Genomic DNA, 21460 nt, shown 5'->3' with positions numbered 1-21460 from the left:
TGTGTGTGTGTGTGTGTGCATGCGCACATGCACATATGCAGGCGGGTGTTCTCTGCAATCTAGGTGAGGGAACAAAACCAAAGTACAATCTAAGGAAGTACAAACCAGCCCTTGCCTGTTAGGCCTCTCGTCAGTCCTGACCCTTAGCTTGAATGTCAGTCACATCTTTAGCTCTGTAAATGGCCAACCAAAGCATCACCCTCTCAGGGCTCTCCGGAGCAAAAAGCAGTTTGTGGCGGAAAGCAACATTGCCCAAAACCTCCAGTGGAAGGGCCAAAACGGAGCTGAGCAGTGATTAATGTGGATAAGCCACCCATGCCTCCCTCCCCTCTCCTCCCCTCCCATCCTTTTTCCTTTCTCTCCCTCCCTTCCCCTTTCTTTATGGAGCTAGAATTCTTCGAGATTTTGACCATTATATCATGTTCTCAATGTATTACACAATAGAGCTTCACTTAGTGAGTCAAAGATATGAGCTATTTTAATCAGAAACTCTATTTTTGATACAGAACTTTTAGATAGATCATAAGCTAAAATAAATGTACTGGGCCCCATCTAGTCCGGTCTAGGGAAGGACATACTTGTATTAGAGAAGGAGAAAATGACCGAGATCCTAAGAGAAACATTAAGGAAGGGATTCCTCAGCCATTCAAACTGGCAAACTAGTACACCAACAGGGTGGAAAAAAAATGCAGTAATGGGGACTAAAACAAGCACTATTTATATCTTATTTACCCACACAACCGTCTAAAAGCAGGCCCGTGGAGAGTTTTTGGCTTCAAGGAAAACCATTTCCAAAAGTGCCGTTTGCTTTCATGGACCACCTTGGAGACACATTTGTATACAGAAGGCTAATGGCCTGGATGAAGTCCAGCAAGGGAGGTAAATAAAAATAAGCAAGTGTCTTAACCACTTGTCCTGTGCAAATAGGGAAAAGAATGCTGAGAAAAAAACAGTCTCAAGTCAGAGTGACTCAGAGCTGGGGAGGCCAGGAATATCATTCCTCGCCTAGTGCGGAGCTCCTGCCTTTCATCTCGGGTCTCAACACGAGTCTTAGAAGACAGTTTTATTCGGAAAGAGAAGGTAAGTCTCCATCTAGTTCTTGCAGGGCTTGGTCCTATCTCGGGTGAAATGTCCTCACTGACAAGTTATTTTGGCAGAGCTTGGCCCATCTCTGCATGGAAAGCTCATAATCCTGAGAGGAAGGGCCAGGACTAAGTGTTGGTCATGAACTCTATCTACTCATGCCCTGGTGATCCTGAGAATGACTCTCAGGCCTCTCTTTCCCCACGTGGGATGACCTTGTTCTCACAGACCTTTAAGTTATGGAAGCAGGTAGAAGAATCCTCATCATGGTGATGACCAAGTGTGTTGATAATCTCCAGAGAAAAAAAACAGCATGAAGAAACTCTACTAGCGACAGACAAAGGGATTGTCCCAGGTGACAGAACAGAGCCGGAAAGGCTGAGTAGCTGTCCAGTGAGAAACAGCCTGGATTTTGACCCCTCCACTCTCCCAAAAAAGATGCATAGCTAATGTTTCAGCCCAGGGAAGCACCCACAAAGCCAGAACAAAGGAAAGCCACAAGAACACCTGACAGTAGAGCATGAGGCACCCAATGGAGCGGGTTCTTTTCCGCCTACTTAGTCTGTCTGTCTGCCGTGTTAGTGAATACACAGGTACAGTGGTTTATGGCTAAAACATTTGTGAGTACTTTCTCAGTCTGACAGAGGAGGCCCAGAGTGGTATTTGTATGGTTACCTCAATGCCGTGGTTCAATTCAGGGTTTTCCTAATCCCTAAAGGTTAATAATTTGCATGAGCACAATCAAGGGTCTAAGAAATTTGACTTTCTTATGTGTACAATATGCCTTTTCTTATTAAAACCTACGCTAAGCACAGGACACTGAAGAGAGGCGAGTTATCTGGGTATGACTCTGGCCTGAATCATCCTGGATTTTGGAGAGAAGTTCTGTTTCAAACACTTCAAGGAGTGAATTAAATTTGTTTGAGGTCACACACAACTCGCCTCCCACTGAAGTTCTAACTACGTCTTTCCGTCGAAGGCCCATGGGAGCTCTAAGAGGGGGGGGGGAGGGTGTGGATGCGCAGTGCCACAAGCAGAGCTCCAATGGTGTACCTGTGGTTCCTGATCATGACCGCTGGGATCCCTCTCGTAGCTCTCTGCATACAGTCTGATGGTGGCCCGCACACCACTGGAGGAACTGAGCCGGAATATGAGCCGTGACGCATCCGAGAAAATGATCCTCAGGCCCTGAAACCAAGAACATCCCAGACGGCTCGGTGAGCAAGAGAACACACAGGCAGTGATAACCAATGCATGTTGCAGAAATCAGAATAGTCCTATACACCAGAGCCCATCAGGGCCAAGCCAATTTCTAGCTGGCTCTGGATGTTCACTCGAGCACAACACTGCGGCAAACCCGAAAGCTGCTTGAGGTTACCCATTTGTTTCTTGATTCTGTTTCTGCTGCTTTGTGGCTAATGTGGGCAGATGTTGAAGAGCCAAACTATGACCACATGCTCAGATTTTCTTGGTCTAGAGATATGAGAATTGGAAAAAACAGTGCATACAATAGAAATAAGATAGCATTCAATAAATGTTCTCAAATTCGTGTTGTAATCCTTATAAATCTGAACTTAACAGGCGTTAAGCAAATTATCTATTGCAATAAGAAATACTCTGCTCCATCCTTCTCCACCCTACCCCGTTTTTGCAGACTAAGTCTTGCCATGTCACCCAAGCTGACCCTGAACTCAAGACCCTGTTCCCACCTTACAAGAGCTGGTATCGCATGTGTGCACCAAACATGCTAAGTACCCGCCCTTGTTTTAAGGCTCAGGTAACCCCTGTATAATTTTAAGCTTAGATTTACCCCTTCCCCATTATCACAGTAGTAGAACCCCATGACAAAATGCCCAGGGTTACCCCCTCATCCAGGCTGTGAGTGTTGCTGAGAACAACCTCACCATCTTAGATGACCATTTCTTTCTCACCTAGAAATGCTGGGCACCAGCTTGGGTTCAGGACAGAGCTGGGGCCAGGCGAATTAAGTGCTACCCAATATTAAATTTGTTTTTAGCTTAGAACAACCCTGTTTTATGTAATGGTTCTCATTAGTGACAGGAATAGTCAAAATATGGCCATACTTTTATGACCATAAGATTGTATTTGGACTTCTGATGGAAATACATAGTAAGGCAGCTAACAAAGTCTATCAGTAAAGTATTAGAGATACCAGAGGGAGAAAAAAAGAAGCCACAGAGTGTCTACCAGTCACCAATTCATAAAAAGTAGGTGACCTCAGTGTCAGACATTTCTCCTATGAATTTATCATGGAAATATCCCCGGCCTCCAGTCCTGCTGGCTATGAAGCAACTGTTACTAAAATCACACCGTTTCTGCTATGTGAATCTGAATGCCAGTTCCTTACCCCATCCCAGACCTGACCATGTCCGATACAGGAGGGTGTCTGGTCCCATCTGCATGGTGGTTTACTTTTTAAAGATTTGTCCCAATTCCCAAACACAAAGTTTTTGCTTCTTTTAGAGTTGTTCAACACAAAGCAATGGGAATCAGCTCCCTTACTGGAAACCAACTACCAGTTTTTCACTGGGTTAACAAATGAAAGTGGCCTATGGAGGAAGCGCTGGGCTATGTCCTAGGTATATGAAGGTAAAGGTGTAATGTTTGTCCTTCATCAACCTGGAGTCACCTATTACAACCATCAAAAACTCATTTCTTAGCTAGCTACCTTTCGCCACCAGAGAGCTGAACAGTCAACAAATCACAAACGGAGCAAACGAACTGAACGGTGAACATGGAGCTAAAAGAATGTATTTCCTACGGTCCAGAAAAACAGCTGCTGCAAAACGATGTTCACACCAGTCACAGGCCACTGTTTGTACTGCATGCTACACACATAGAAGACCATTAGCAATTAGTAAGAAGGAGGAGAGTTTGACTTGAAGAGGTGACATTGGAGTGAATGGCACACATCTGCCTACTGAGAAAAGCTTACCACCATCTCTCTTTCCTAGAGCACCAACCCTAAGAGCTCAATTAAGAATCAATGTCGTTCGAGAAGCCATTACAGACGAACAACATCAGAGTTCTCTGCTGCATGCCTTTTCAGACCCTCTCCACCTCCACATTGCAATTTCACATCCATGTGGAAGGTTAATGTCCACTGTTGACTTCATTTAGAATTACCGTGGAGACACACTTCTGAATGTGCATCTGTAAGAGTATTTCCAGAGATGATTCTCCAAGAAGGAAAGAGCCACTCTACATGTGTGTGTGTGGGGGGGGCACCATCCTATGGCTTTGATCCCAACTAGTTAAAATGCGAAAAAGGAGGAAGACATTGGAACAGCATCATTCCCTAGCCAGTAGCCTTGAATGCATGTTGCCATGCTTCCTCTACCGCGATGGACTGTATCTATAGCAACTGCGCTACAAAATTTATCCTCCCCCCTCTTCAGTCATTTCTTCTCTGGTCTTTGGTCTTGGGGATGAGAAACAGAATTAATACACCACGTCTGAGGAGGACCACTTGTACGTGTGAAGAGTTGGATTGGATTTCTCTGAGATCTGCATGTTCCTTCAACGAGCATAATGACTTTGCAGTCCACACATGAGCCATGTTCTTTCCAGCATGAATCATTATTACTATGAACAAAACAGCCAGGCCAAAGTCACTATCAAACCAGACTTTCCAAGCTTATCATTCCTTAATTTCACCAAAAGAACAACAATAATATGCTTGCCCTTTGTTTTTGTTTTTGTGGTTTTTATGTAGTTTCAGAGGTTGGCAATAGACTAAGTTACCTATAGGTGAAATTTTTCAGGCCTTCTAGTTTTTTGTTTGTTTGTTTGTTTGTTTTTAACTCAAGTTTTATTGGAACAGAATTATGCCCACTCAGTTAGGGATTGCCTACAGCTATTTTTGCACTATAGTTTTAGAGATTAATAATCACGGCAGAGATCATCCAGTGCCTAAGACCTAAAATATTTATTATATAGTTCTCTACAAGAGTGTTTGTTGGCCTTGGGTATAAACAATTACATCATGCACAGCCTGGAAATATTTACCCTTTAACCTTATAGTAGAAAACAGAAAATGTGGCTAGCTGCCATATCAAAATTTCAGTAGGGAGAAATGACAGTGATGAAGATTATCATCCTGGGATTCAACCCCTTCATTTCCCAGGTCTTTCAGTTCCAGCTATATTTTCAGTTCCAGACGCATGTGGACTGTATTTGACCCTAATCTGTTGACTTCTGACCACCTATTCCTACCCTAAGTAGATTTAACAAATGAAACTTTAGTTTGCCATTCTCGCTCTTAGTGCACACCGCTGCACCACACTGTCTTCTACTGTCCACTTTCCCAGTCCCGTAGGAATATTGTCAAAGACGGTATGAAGCTAGATATGAGACATTCTCTTATAAGCCAAGTGTTTTGAAAGCCTTTCCTTCCCCGAGGAACTGGTCGTCTTTTGCTTTCTGACAATAAACACTCTGTAACTAACCATATTTCCCTTCTCAATATGGCTGCCAGGACACTTAACACTCAACTCGAAGTTGAGTCCAAGAGGATCTCCATGACTCATGAAGCTATGAGTTTTTCTTCTCCTGTCCTTGGTGCTCTAATTTATACATTCTCCAGTCTTGATTTCTGTTTCCTATTTACATTCTAACAGTTTCATTATGCGCTTCTGCTGCCATAAATCCTCTTGCACAGACAAGGCCCAGAGCAAATGGATCAAACAAGTTCCCATGGCAACTTGACACTGAAGGGTCTGACCCACTGTGTTTTGTCTTTAGGTCATTCATTGGCTCTGAGAGGGAAAAGCCTCACACATCTTGTTCCACCTCCAGTTTAGCTGCAGAGCCAGGACAACGCCAGGAGCAGAGTAGGCCCTCCAGAAACACTAGTTAGTTAATGTCACTGCATGTTCAACACCTGGAGTGAGTAATGCTAGGGACCTCACCAGGCAGTCCCAGGAGGATCTTCGGCCCTTTAGCTAAAGACAAACAAAAGCACGCTCTTTGGGGTGAACTGGGGCTGACGGCTCCACCTGAGCAGGTAGTTGTAGAAGACAATTATGGACTGAAATCACCAGCATGATATGAATACATCGGCCTCCTACATTGACTAGCCCATCCTTTGGTGCCACAACGCACTCAAACAAAGCAAGTTTGTCTAAAGCAATAAAAGTTGAGCCATGTGGCTTTCTGGCTGCACAGTTGTGGGCAGATTGCAAACTTTGTTGCCGCACTGGAATTAACTGGAAGGGGAATTGTCCATACAAGACAATAGGGTCAGGCCCTTGGTCCAGATAAGGTGATTGGATTTGTATGGGGAGTCTCTTGGACACTGGGATTTAGTGACTCTCTGGGTGAAATGGATGTTGCCGACAATCAGGGCCACTGTAGCTGTCTTTTCAGTGAGTCCCCTTCCTCATGCTGCAGATGCCTGGATTGTGCTACATGTTAGCTTTCAGATTTTAGCATAATATTCTAAGGAAGTCCCAGAAGAGTTATGAAGGAATCTATGACTCCTCTGTAACCTTAGTAGCTAGAACATCGGAATGACACAGCCGTGATAAAAAGCAAACATACATAGGAGAGCGTGCTTGTCTCCTTTAGGAGATAGGGTAAATTATGGGACTGGGTGGTACAAGAGTGGCTGCCTTAATCCTGCCTGCAGTGCCCACTTCAGTGCTGAGAGCAGAGCTGGACCCACCCTAGATCTGTTGTAATATCACCTACTGCACACAGCTCTTTCCTCACAAATACAGATACCACCATAGCCTTCCTTTCTCTTTCTTCTTTCTTTCTTTCTTTCTTTCTTTCTTCCTTCCTTCCTTCCTTCCTTTCTTTCTTTCTTCTCTCTCTCTCTCTCTCTCTCTCTCTCTCTCTCTCTCTTTCTTTCTTTCTTTCCTCTTAAATCCAGATTTATCCCTCTTTGATTTATGGAGTATGGAGATGGTTCAGGAATAACAACCAGATACACCCAGTCTAAAATTCTGGCTTGGCCACTCACTCAAGCTGGTGGTCTTGAGTAAGTCCTTTAAGCTCTCTAAGCCTTAGTTTCCTAACTTGGATGAAAAATAGAACAGCCTTGGTTATAGGGTGGCTGGGAGCATCCTTTCAGAAACAGTGTGAAAAGGGCTTTGGAAAGTATCATTCATCATAAAAGACTTGTGATCCTTCCTATGTTAAAATTGAATGATTCTGAACATGATTTCCAAATAAGGCCTTCATGCTGGTACCTTATGATGTAATAGTGCATGTTTGTTTATCTTTTATTGTATTTTCTTAATATTGAATGTGTGGTGGTGGGGATAGTACATGCCACAGAGCATACGTGGTGGGGGCAGAGGACAACTTTTAGGAGTCGGTTCTCTTCTTCTCAATGTGGGTCCTGGGGATTGGACTTAGATCATCAGGCTTGTTGGCAAGTGCCTTTACCTGCTGAGCCATCTCCTGGGCCCCTTTTAAAAATTAGGCAGATTAAGATTAGTTTTCAGAATGCTGCCTTCCCTCTGAAATCACTGTGGGCCTTTTCAATCTTCACTATGTCTGCTGCTGAAATGGCTCCTTTAGCAATAAAATACCCCTTTGTTAATAGTCCTCAGACACTTACGGACCCGAAAGCCCTCGGATGCGATCCTGGCCATTTCCTCTGCTTATGCAGAAGAAAGGAAATTGTCAAAACTGGCACAGCGTTGTAACACAGTAAGAGCCTCTAGGTCTTTTGACGCCAGGGAAACTATCGGATGCTACCCCACATGAAAGCGCTCATGTTCACGGATCACTTCTCATGCAAATATCTGACCAGTTCCTCCTGTTTCGTGTGCTCCTCTGAGCTGGTTCAGAGCCTTATGCAGAGTAAGTATCCGATAAATGTTTGACAAATGAATGTTGGAGAGGTTGTTGTTTGGGTATTTTAAAGATCCACATGAGGTTGTTGTTTGGGTGTTTTTTTTTTTAAAGATCCACATGTAAATCAAGGCAGAGAGATCTGCTAGCTGCTAAATCCATGCAGAGCCGCCAGATGTGAGCCTGGAGACTGTAGGACATGCTGCAGCCAGGCAGGAGGAGGAACTGTGTATTACCAGCAACTGTTGGCAGCATCTAACGTGCTCAGCTGCTGATGTAGGATGAATTCCAGGGGAAAACAGCATATGGCCCTGAAATCTGGTTCTGGTACAGCATCACACGTATAGTCTCATGTGGTTGGCTGCCTGAGGCATGTGAACCTGGAGGCAGAACAACCTTGGAAGATACTCTGGGCCTAATGCGAATGTTATCTCCCACAGGAAATCCCGGCCATTTATCTGGAAAGCGTCAAGGTGAAAACATTGCCATGTAACATCTGAACCATATTTTGTAGAATAAAGCACGCAGTCCATAGAGCAGGGGATTTGGATGGAACATACACAAAACTACATGGATTGCCTATTTTCCTTTATTTAAGTCACAGCGTTAATTGGAAACATGAGTTCAAGAATGACTGAGTAAGGCTAGTCCCTACAGGGCCTTTGCATGAGTTACAAAATGAGACCCCCTCTGGGTGGAAAAGGGACACAAAAGCATTTCTCCTGTCTGCTAACTTTGGACTTTGGCTTCACCTTCCCAAGTAGGCTAGGGGTCTTTGTACAGTGCACTGACCTATGCCCAGAGACACATTCTCACACAGGCTTTGTCTTAGTTACTTCTCTATTGCTGTGGCAAAACACCATGGCCAAGGCAACTTAGGAAAAGGAAAGTTTTAGGTGGGGGACTCAAGGCCCCAGAGGGTTAGAGTATATGACAGTCATGGCAGGAATCATGGCAGCAGGCAAGAAGGGGGACGAGAGCAGTACCTGAGTGCTTGTATCTGGTCCACAAGCATGAAGCAAAGAGAGACAGGGACAGAGAGAGGAGAGAGACAGAGATGGAAGAAGAGGGAGGGAGGAGAGAGAGAGTGGTTAGTAACAAGGAATAATGTGGGCTTCTGAAAGCTCAAAGCCCATCTCCAGTGACACACCTCCAACAAAGCCACACCTTCAAGTCCCTCCCAAGCAGTTCCATCACTACAGACCAAGCATTCAAATATATGAGCCTATGGGGGCCATGCTTATTCAGGATTTTGTTTTTAAAGAACCAACAAGCCCCTTTGGGTCCAACAATTAGAACGAGCTGAAGAATTATCTGGGGAAAATCAACGCCAAACAGTCCTTAGATGGGTTTTCAAAGCACCTGTCTAGCAAATGCAACCTTAAGCCACGAGAAGCTTTCCTCATCAAAATCCTGACCATCAAATGTGGGCCAGTGGAAACAGATCACATACATGTATCCATTTCTTTTCTAGAATTATTGCTCGTCCCTGTTCACTCTATACCACACTGGCCCTGGGTCTGGGAGACTTTGGCTTCAGAAATGCTTCCCCCAGTCACAACACATCTTGCTTCAGTTCCTGGGAGAATATGAGGCCTTGCCTTCGGTACTGTTTCCTGGTTTCGGTGGCCCTCTTGAACATAAAGAGACACTAACATTTCAGTAAGAAGTTCCTGTGACGGACGAACACTTAGGTGCTCCTCACCGTTTAGAAGACAGCCCTAAACCTACCAACTTTTTCCAGGAGAGATTAATTTGTTGTAACTGAACGCTCTAGAGGCAGAATGGGGGCTTCCCAGCCATCAAGAAACCATATTCCCCTCACTCTATTTTCCTAGCAGTGACAAGTAGGTGATCATAAAGAACCAACTCTGTGTTTTGTCCTTGAAGGACAAACAGGAAAATTTCAGGGAAACTGGATACTAGAAAATATTTTTCTAATAGTTTCCAAGATGTCCTACCAAGAGGTATACTTAGCATAGCAGATAGCTAAGCTGTCTTCCTTTGCCAAGACTACAGTGTTGCAGAAGGGTTGAAGTCTAGAATTATAATTGTAGGTATCATAATACCCCATGAGATTGTCTAGAATGAATCTTGTGTCAAGAAAACTAAACAGTCATGTAGTTGCATTCAGTTGAAGAAAGTCACAGAGTGTGATGCAATGATCTCACCTGAGCCAGCTCCTGCTTACTCTCCTGGGCGTGGATTAACCACCATCTCCCTCTGAAGAGCTTTCTATAATCCTGCCCTACATCTATTCCTCCGATATGTGTGCCCAACTAAGTTCTGTCTACATAACACTGTTCAATCAATTCTGCAATAATTACAAGTTCAACATCAAGTTACCTCTCCAGCTAAATGGTAATTAAGCAGAGGGCAGGAATCTCAACTGCCCAGTTGGATTCTCAGGACCAGAAGGCTGAGCGGCATGCAGCAACCGTGTGGTAAACACTCATCCAATGGGTAAGAACATGAAAAAAAATCAATTCAACTACCTTCTTCATATTTTCCTAAGTTAGGACAGGAATTCATATTTATCACAGGGATTGTTTTTCAACACCACGCTAGACCTATTATGGTAACTACACACTTCTGTTACGCCACACAGAAGGATTACTACATCTGAGTGCCAACTTTCAGACTTAAATAAACTTTATTGGTGCCTCACAAGTCCAACTGAATCATTTCCAATGCTCCGCTTCTAGATGCGCAAACCACACACCAGTAAATGGTACACAATAGAGCCATGGCTGGCTGTCACTGTCAGAGTCTCTCAGATGATTCATTGATAATGATGTGACTGAAGCTGACAGATGAAGCTAAAGATGGACCAGTTATCCCTGGAGAGAGAAGCCCTTGGCTTTGGAGTTCCAGCATCCTCAGTGAACACCATTCAGTGGCCCTTGCATGATGCAGAAGATGCTGGTGGCTCAGTGAACGTCTCTGGATAGGGGGTAGAGAGGATGATGGCCCCTAGGGACAAGGTCCAGCACCACATCCCAGAATTGAAGTGTGATTTCCAGACTGCCCATGTATGTTTTTTTTTATTGTTTTTAAATACTGAAATTATAAAGGACAGACCTAGTCCTTACGTGGTAAATAACAAACCTGAAAACAAGTGCCCTTCACAGTAGGCTTTCTGCTGAGCGGACTTCTTTCTCCCAGGTTGAGGAGAACGGTCTACTGTTTTCACGCAGCCTGCATAACTTGGAGCACTACCATGCCTACAGTGAGCCCAGAGCTATGCGTGGGCAGATTGGATTTGGCTCTCCTTATTAGCTAGCTGGGACACACTTATTTATACCAAGTCTTAAAAATCAGCTGAACTGTTAACTTGCAAATTATTTCGTTACTGGTAGGATTTTCTGATTTTTGAGCCAGCTAAATGTAAATACCGACAATTTGGATGGATGAGTAGAAAAAAGAAGTCTCGGTTGCTTAGATTTTGTTCCTGAAGCATCAAGTTTTCTTGTTTAAAAACAAATTTTCTGATGTAGGTTATAGTTCTGGGTTGAAGTGTCAATATGCCAGCTCTCACTGTGTGATCGCCTTTCCCAACGGCCTCTTGTTCACAGGACCAAGACTCCAGTTTTCCTACTGTTATCACAGGAAGCGTCTCATAGCTGTGGGCACTGAGTGGGCAGGACTGAGGTTACAGGTAGAAGGGATGAGGCAATGGTAGGAGACTGTCTTGGTACTAAACCATTCCGTGGGATGCTCGTGGTAAAAGGGAGAGAGACCCATCCCCAACAGTGCCCTGGATATCTGCACCCTTGAAGCAATACTCAGACCCCCAGGGCTTGCCAAACTTTCCCTCATCTGATTACGGGGCCTGCACTGGGAACATCTTAAACTACTCAGCAATTTGATCAAAGTGCTCCCCTACAAAACACTGGCTTGTTTTTCCCACTCATATTTGAAGAAGGCAACATTAGTCACCCATGTGACTCAATTTTACCTGAGAATAAACAGGGACAGATCCCCCCAGAAGAATGTGGAAGAGCTGCAGCGGTACCACGCCTTATCAAGTTGTAGTTTCTAAATCCAAGAGACTCTTGGTTCCGACTGGAGTAAACAGCTGACACCTTAAAATCAGCCATAGCAAATCCCACGAAGCCTGGAGCCACACAGGATCCAGGAGGCCCTTGGAATTCAAGATGGGGTGGAAAGCTTCAGGGCTTCCTTCTTGCCTCTGGAGTGACCCTTGCAGGATTTCAGGCAGGGCAGACGTCCCTAGATATTTTCACAGCCAAGGGGCTGGCTGGGACTTATCACTGCAATAGGATTTTAGCTTCAGTTCGGTTGGAAAAGCATTTCTACTTTATCTCTGGAGATGCCCGTGGAATGGTTCTTTTCCTGTTATCTGTTTCCTGACTCTGACCTCGAATTAAGGACAAAAAGGGAGGAGTAAGCTGCCATAAAGCACAGTTCCCTTCCTGAATCAGAAGGGCTGTGTTGCATGGGTGGGGGGAAGGGAGGGAGTATGTGAGTTGAATCACTGAGAGATGGTTCATACACCAGAGGCCCGCTCACATCCTCACAAGACACCCCTACAAGTCTACCTTTCCTTTGTTTTTCTTACGTTATGTGGCTCTCATCAAAAGCCCCGATCTCTCCATTACAGGGTGTTCTATTTGTTTCCTTTGTTACAGTGTTAGGGGTCAAGGCAGCAAGATGTTCAACTAACCACTGATACATTCCTGGTGGTCTTGAGGTTGCTTAAGTAAGCTTAGTTAATCATTTATTGACATTCCTTTTGTACCTCTGAATTCCTGAATTCACAGGTAGTGTTTAATTTTCCCAGTGAGTATGTGATATAGCCATTTATTATTCTTATTTTCTCAGGTAGGATATTATAGGGAGAGTAAATAAGATAATTCATCAAGAAGGTGGAAGATCATCTAATTGGATTTAAGGTCCACTCAATACAGCGGAGTCAGTGCCTGGTAATGTAAACCTAGCCAACTAACTGTGACTGGTAAGGTCTTCAGGACCTTAAAGGAGAGTCCACTACTGCCAGTCTCCTAAGACAGGTTAATGCCCAACTGCATTCTAAACACTTATCCTTATACCCACAAGAAAGTGCAGCCTTCACCCCGAATTAAAGACACTTCTGTTTGCAATAGACAGAAACCATTACAGGAACCCAGAGCTGGTTGAAATGAAGAGAACAGCTGACTGTGGGGTACCCATCCCCTGCTGATACCTCTAGAGCACAATCCCTACACCTAAGGCTCAGAAAATATCACAAAGAGGGAGTGGAAAGACTGTGAGATCAACATGTAGGATCAATAAGCATCTTCTGTATGTCACAAGGTTGTACCCATGGAATCTTAACAATGTGGTCACCTTGATAAAATCTCTACTATATCAACACCAGTCAACTTCTGAAAGTAGATAGAAAAATCCTACAAGATCCCATCTTGGGATGAAGAGCTACAGATCATTGATGGCTACTAAGAGAATACTCAGTCTTCTCCAGGGCCCAGACTCTGAAAGGTTAACCAATCCTAAATGGTCAGCCCTAAATAATGTACATATTATGTACATATGAGCAAAACTAAATGGACTCATCATGCTTATTATGCTATACACATACAAACACATGCAACAATAATACTTAAAAATGGAGGTAATGGATTTGGGGAATGGGAAGACATGAGATGTGGGTGGAGTTGGAGAGGGGAAAGAGTTGGGAAATGATATACAATACTCAAGCATGAAATTCTAAAAAAAAAAAAAGATTTAAAAAAAGGAGGCAGAAAGCTAGGCAGTTGACTCAGCAAGTTCAAGGTCATCCTTAAAATATAAAGTGAGTTCCAGGACAGCCTGAGCTACAGTGTAAGACTCTGTTTCAAAACAAGTTTTTATTGATTGATTTTGGTGAAACTGTGGAGGAAGATAATGTATTCTTCATTGCTGGTAGAATGTAAGTTGGAACATGCACTATGGTCAAAAAAACATTAAATACAACAAATTCTTAACACAAAACATCCAGGAAATCTCGGGCACTATGAAGACCAAACCTAAAAATAACAGGGGTAGAAGAAGACAAAGAACTCCAACTCAAAGGCACAGAAAATATATTCAACAAAATCATAGAAGAAAACTTTCCCAACCTAAAGGAGGATATCCTTATAAAGGTACAAGAAGTTTACAGAACCTCAATAGACTGGAAAAAGTCTCCCCTCATCATATAACAATCAAAATGCAAACATACAGAATAAAGAAAGAATATTAAAAGCTGCAAAGGAAAAAAGAGGTCAAGGAACATATAAAAGTAGAGCTAGTAGAATTACACCCAACTTCTCAATGGAAACCTTGAAAGCCAGAGGTCCTAGACAGATGTGCTACAGACACTAAGAGACCATGGATGCTAGCCAAGACTACTATACCCAGCAAAGCTTTCAATCATCATCGATGTAGAAACACAATATTCCATGACAAAAACAGATTTAAACAATATGTATCCACAAACCCAGGCCTACAGAAGGTACTAGAAGGAAAACCCCAACCAAAGGAAGCTAACTTCACCCACAAAAACACAGGCAACCGATAACCCCCACCAGCATAACCCAAAGAAGGGAAACACACAAACACTACTACGAAAAAATAACTGGAATTAACAACCACTGGTTATTAGTATCTCTTAATATCAATGGACTCAATTCACCTATAAAAAGATACAGGTTAAGAGAATGGATACAAAAACAGGATCCAGCCTTCTACTGTATATAAGAAACACACCTCAATCTCAAAGACAGACACTACCTTAGAGTAAAGGATTGGGAAAAGGTTTGCCAATCAAATGGACCTAAGAAACAAGTGGGTGTAGCTATCCTAATATCTAACAAAATAGATTTCAAATTTAAATCAATCAGAAGAGATAGAGAAGGACACTTTATACTCATAACAGGAACAATCCATCAAGATGTAGTCTCAATCCTGAATATCTATGCCCCTGATACAAGAGTACCCACATATGTAAAAAGATTTAAAACTTAAATCGCACATCAAATCCCACACACTAATATTAGGAAACTTCAACACTTCACTCTTGCCAATGGACAGGTCAATCAAACAGAAACTTAATGTAGAAATAAGAGAATTAACAGATGTCATGAATCAAATGAACTTAACAGACATCTATACAACATTCCACCCAAACACCAAAGAATATATCTTCTTCTCAGTACCTCATAGAACCTTCTCTAAAATTGATCACATACTTGGTAACAAAGCAAACCTCCACAGATACAAAAAAAAAATGGAGTAACCACCTGTGTCTTATTGGGTCATCATGGATTGAAATTATAATTTAATAATACTACTCTCAGAAAGTCTATAAACTCATGAAAATTGAACACTGAACTACTGAAACACCACTGGGTCAAGGAAGAAATAAAAAAGAAATTAAAAACTTCCTTGAATTCAACAAAAATGAAAGCACAATGTATCCAAACCTATGGGACACTATGAAAGCAGTGCTAAGAGGAAAGTTCATAGCACTGAGTGTCCACATAAATAAACCAGAGAAATCTCACATTAGTGACTTAACAGCACACCTGAAAGCTCTAGAACAAAAAGAAGCAGAGTCATCCAGGAGGAGTAGAAGACAGAAAATAATCAAATTGAGGGCTGAAATCAACAAAATAGAAACAAAGAAAATACAAAAAATCAATGAAACAAAGAGCTGGTTCTTTGAGAAAGTCAACAAGATAGACAAACCCTTATCCAAATTAATCAAAAGATAAGGAGAGAACATCCAAATTAGCAAAACCAGAAATGAAAAGGGGAACATAACAACAGACACTGAGGAAATTCAAAATCATTAGGTGATACTACAAAAACCTATACTCCACAAAATTGGAAAATGTAAAAGAAATAGACAGTTTTCTAGATAGATATCATATACCAAATTAAATCAAGACCAGGTGAACAATTTAAATAAACCTATAAGGAAACAGAAGCTGCCATCAAAAACCTCCCAAACAAAAAAAGGCCACGGTCGGATGGTTTTAGTGCAGAATTCTACTGGAACTTCCAAGAAGAGCTAATAGCCATACTCCTTAAAGTGTTCCACATAATAGAAACAGAAGGAACATTGCCAAACACTTTTTATGAGGCTACAGTTACCCTGATACCAAAACCACACAAAGACTCAACCAAGAAAAAGAATTACAGACCAATCTCACTCATGAACACTGATGCAAAAATACTCATTAAAATACTGGTAAATGGAATCCAAGAGCACATCAAAAAAATCATCCATCATGAACAGGTCAGCTTCATCCCAGAGATGCAGGACTGGTTCAACATACAAAAATCTATCAATGTAAGTCATCATATAAATAAACTGAAAGAAAAAACCATCTGATCATTTCATTAGATGCTGAAAAGGCATTTGACAAAGTCCAACACCCTTTCATGATAAAGGTCTTGGAGAAATCAGGGATATACAAGGAACATATCTAAATATAATAAAAGCAATATACAGCAAGCCAACAGCCAACATCAATTTAAATGGAGAAAAACTCAAAGCAATTCCACTAAAATCAGGAAAAAGATAAGGCTGTCCACTTTCTCCATATCTTTTCAACACAGTTCTTGAAGTTTTGGCAATAGCAATAAAACAACAAAAGGAGATCAAAGAGATTCATACTGAAAAAGAAGTCCAACTTTCATTATTTGCAGATGATATGATAGTATATATAAGTGACCCCAAAAACTCTAATAGAGAACTCCTACAGCAGATAAATACCTTCAATGATGTGGCAAGATACAAGATCAACTCAAAAAAATCAGTAGCCTTCTTATACACAAATGATAAAGAAGCTGAGAGGGAGATCAGAGAAATATCACCATTCATAATAGCCACAAATAACATAAAATATAACACTAGCCAAAGAAGTGAAAGACCTATTTGACTAGTATTTGTCAAATATTTGACAAATATTTAAGTATTTGTAGAAAAAAATAAAGAAGATATCAGAAAATGGAAAGATCTTCCATGATCTTGGATAGGTACGATCAACATAGTAAAAATGGCAATCCTACCAAAAGCAATCTAAATCTATAGATTCAATGTAATCACCATCAAAATCCCAACACAATTCTTCACAGACCTTGAAAGAACAGTAACCAACTTTATAAGGAAAAACAAAAAAACCCAGGATAGCCAGAATGATCCTGTACAATAAAGAAACTTCCAGAGGCATCACCATCTCTGGCATCAAGTTCTATGACAGAGCTACAGTAATGAAAACAGCTTGGTACTGGTATAAAAACAGAGAGGTTGATTCAATGTAATTGAATCGAAGACCCAGATATTAATCCACACACCTATGAACACCTGACTTTTGAGAAAGAAGCTAAAATTATACAATGGAAAAAAGAAAGTATCTTCAACAAATGGTGCTGGAATAACTGGATGTCAACATGTAGAAGAGTGAAAATAGATCGATATCTATCCCCATGCACAAAACTCAAGTCTGAATGTATTAAAGACCTCAATATAAATCCAAGCACACTGAACCTGATAGAAGAGAAAGTGGTAAGTAGTCTTCAATGCTTGGGCACAGGAGACCACTTCCTAAATATAACCCCAGTATCACAGACACTGAGAGCAACAATAAATAAATGGAATCTCCTTAAACTGAGAAGCTTCTGTAAAGCACAGGACACAGTCAATAAGGCAAAAAGGCAGCCTACTGGATGGGAAAAGATCTTCACCAACCCCACATCAGACAAAGGACTGATCTCCAAAATATATAAAGAACTCAAGAAATTAGACATTAAAATTCTAAATAACCCAATTTAAAAATGAGGTACAGAACTAAACAGAGAATTCTCAACAGGAGAATCTCAAATGGTCAAAAGATACTTAAGGACATGTTCAATATCCTTAGCCATCAGGGAAGTGCAAATCAAAACAACTCTGAGATACCATCTGACACCTGTCAGAATGGCTAAGATAAAAAACACCAATTATAGCTTATACTGGAGAGGATGTGGAGTAAGGGGAACACTCATCCATTGCTGTAGGAATACAAACTTGCATAACCACTTTGGAATCAGTATGGCAGTTTCTCAGAAAATTGGGAATCAACCTACCTCAGGATTCAGCAATACCACTCTTGGGCATATACCCAAAAAATGCTCAATCATACTACAAAAGCATTTGTTCAACTATGTTTATTGCAGCACTATTTGTAATAGACAGAACCTGGAGAAACCTAGATGCCCCCCAACGGAAGAATGGAGGAAAATGTGGCACATTTACACATTAGAGTACTACTCAGCTGTAAAAAACAGTGACATCTTGAATTTTTCATGCAAATGGATGGAATTAGAAAACACTATCCTGAGTGAGGTAACCCAGACCTAAAAAGATGAATATGGTATGTACTCACTCATAAGTGGATACTAGCTATAAACAAAGAATATTGAGCCTATAGCTCATGATCCTAGAGAAGCTAAGTGATTAGGTGAGCCCTAAGAAAAACATATATAGATCTACCTAGAAATTGGAAACAGACAAGATTGCCTGACAAAATTGGGAGCATGGGGTGGGAGGAGAATAGAGAGTGGAAGAGGAAAAAGAGGGAGAAAGGGGAGGAGTGAGGAGAACTTGAGGGAATGGGATAGTCAAGAAGGAAAAAGGACAGAGATAAGAGCAAGGAAAGAGATACCTTGATTGAGGGACCAATATAGGGTTAGCAGAAACTTGACTCTAGAGAAATTCCGAGGAATCCACAAGAATGATGCCAGCTAAGACCCTAAGCAATAGAGGAAAGGGGGCCCAATCTTGACTTATCGTATAGTCAGACTGATATATATCTTAACTATCACCATAGAACCTTCATCTAGCAGCTGATAGAAACAGAGACAGATACCAGCATCCAAGCACTGGACTGAGCTCCCAAAGTCCAGCTGAAGAGTGAGAGGAATGAGGAGAATACAAGCAAAAAGGTCAAAACCATGATCACCCTCTGGAACAGTCTACCTGAGCTAATAGGAGCTTCACAAACTCCAGCCAAACTGGGAAGGATCAAGCATAGAACCAAACTAATCCCTCTGAATGTGGTTGACAGTTGCATGGCTGGGGCAGACTGTGGGGCCACTGGCAGTGGCACCAGGATTTATCCCTACTGCATGTGCTGACTTTTTGGAAACCTATACTCTTTGGATGGATACCTTGTTCAGCCTAGACACAATAGGGAGGGCCTTGGACCTTCCCCAAAGTAATGTGCCTTGCCCTCTCTGAAGATTGGATGGGGGTGGGGTAGGATGGTGTGTGGAAGTAATGGGAGGAGGGGAAGGAGTGGGAACTTGGATTGATATTTTTTTAAAAAATCTAATAAATTTTGAAAAATAAAAACAAACAAGCCAGACATTTTCTGCATCAAACAAATAGTATAACGTTAGAATAAAAAGTATTTTTGAAAGCCATATATGGTATCTACTTTTTTCTTCTAGCAAACTGAATTTAGACCAAACAAGAGGTAACTAGGAACTGCCCACTACCATGGGATCATGCATGCATATTCTGGATAAAGAAAGAGAACTAATATTTCATGAATGTGGAATAGCTATCATCCCCTGCACCAGAGCTCTATAGAACTTTTTCCCTCAAACATCCTCTATTGCCACACATTCTGATTATCATCACCATTGCCTTTCAAGTTGAGGTTCAATCCAAAGTCAAAGATCTGGCTAGTGACAAAGACAGTCTTTTGAGCTGTGTCTGTCTGATCTCAAATAATAGAGTGCTAAAGAGGAATGGGATGCCAACGAGGATTACATATTGCTAAGGAGAAATAAGATGCTGAAGAGGACAGTGAGCTGCTTTCTATAGCAAATCCACAGTTGCAGAATTACCTTTGTGCTTTGAATACTGTTGTTTTTCCTTATGCTTATAATAAAATTGCCTTTTTTTAAGGCAAAGTCTCATTATATGGTCTAGCTTGCTTGACCTCGGCTTCCTGAGTGCCAAGATTGTATATGCATGTATGAGTATGAGGGGGTTGGGAGAAAGAAAGAGAAACCATGCTTAGCTCTGCTTCTATCTTAATTTTAAAAGAATCCACAGTAGAGCATATTGTTTTAAAACAACAGTATTTAAAATCAGAAAGACATAGTAATAAATATTAGCAAAGGTGTGGGAAGCTGGGCCTCTCACATACTGCTGGCAAGACTATAAAGTGGTAGAACTGGGCTTGAGGACTAGATGGCAGTTCCTTTAAGATTTAGCCCTACAACTCCACTCTGCTTGTATACCAAGAGTGATGCAACCTATGTCTGCATGTGAACATCCCCACCAGGTTCATCAGAACAGTCCAAAAGGGGAAAACTGCACCGCTCAATGGAAACCCATCAATGGACAAAAGGAAAACAAAATGTGGCATCCACACAATAGAGCCAACTCAGTCAGTTAAAAAAGAGGTGAAGCCGGGTGGTGGTGGTGCACACCTTTAATCCCAGTGCTTGGGAAGCAGCGGCAGGCAGATCTCTGTGAGATCAAGTCCAGCCTAGTCTACAAGAGCTAGTTCCAAGACAGGCTCCAAAGCTACAGAGAAGCCCTGTCTTGAAAAGCACTGAAAAAAAAGAAAAAGAAAAAGAAAAAAATGGATGAAGTATTGGTGTACAGTATAATATGGAAGGCCACAGAAATAGCAGACTAAGTGATACCACATAGTATACACATGATACCACATAGAGGCACTGCCCAGAATAGACAAATCCAAAGATACAGAAGTAGGTCATCGATTGCCAGGACCTGGAGGCTGGAAGGGTGTTGGAAGGGAAATTGCAGCTAAAATGAGCAAGCTCTCACTGTGGGGTGATGAAAATGTTTTAAAATTTAATGAGATGGTGATTGCATTACTTTGTCAACGTAAAAACCATTCATTGAAATCTGCACTTTAAATGAGCAAATTGTACAGTGTGTAGATTATATATGACCACAAAGCCATAATATATTTATGTTTAGAAAACTGTATAATGAACACATGCACAAAACCCCCAAAACTTTGTATTTTGTTGACTCAGTAACTGTCTACTTAGTGAGAACACCAAAGAACTTCATGACTATTTTGAAGTCATACTAGTTCATTTAAACCCAAGTATGTCTCTTAGGTGTCTGATACCTAGAAAGTATGCTGATTTTGCACAACAGTACCTGAAGTGTGCCTTGGACTCAACTCTCCTTGAGTTGAATATTAGTGTCTGCTGATAACCCAAAAAGTTGTTTTGCTGAGTTCCACCTACACAGCACCCACCAGAACACATTGTGTTAAAAGAGTCACAATGCGTGACTTTAGTGTTCCTCATTACCCTCACTAACCAAACCCAGGCCTGTAGAAAAGCTCCGAAGGGGCTCCAAGATGCCCTTAAATGACGCTGTTGCTCATGGGGCCTTGATAGGAGGGAAAAGAAGATAGTCTTTTCTTCTACTTTATGAGGAAATTTCCAAGGGCAGGTCCCGGCAACACTGATTTATTTATAACGACATTTGAGCTCAGGTGGAACAGTGTAGAAAGAAAAACATTAC

At 41.7% G+C, this 21460-nt stretch overlaps 1 protein-coding gene across 1 annotated transcript in view; it reads right to left on the bottom strand.

Annotated features, from left to right (window-relative positions):
- The window catches only part of Pgm5 (phosphoglucomutase 5), a 167183-nt gene that overhangs the window by 20936 nt on the left and 124787 nt on the right, over positions 1 to 21460 (bottom strand). Inside the window, exon 10 of the mRNA XM_087908023.1 lies at positions 2137 to 2271. Within this exon, the coding sequence (XP_087764149.1) occupies positions 2137 to 2271 (135 nt within the window). The remainder of the gene's footprint in view (positions 1 to 2136; positions 2272 to 21460) is intronic.

The sequence above is a fragment of the Myodes glareolus genome, chromosome 7 (assembly GCF_982192425.1).
Source record: "Myodes glareolus chromosome 7, mMyoGla1.1, whole genome shotgun sequence".
Lineage (NCBI taxonomy): Eukaryota > Metazoa > Chordata > Mammalia > Rodentia > Cricetidae > Myodes > Myodes glareolus.
This window is presented reverse-complemented; position numbering and strand designations above follow the sequence as displayed.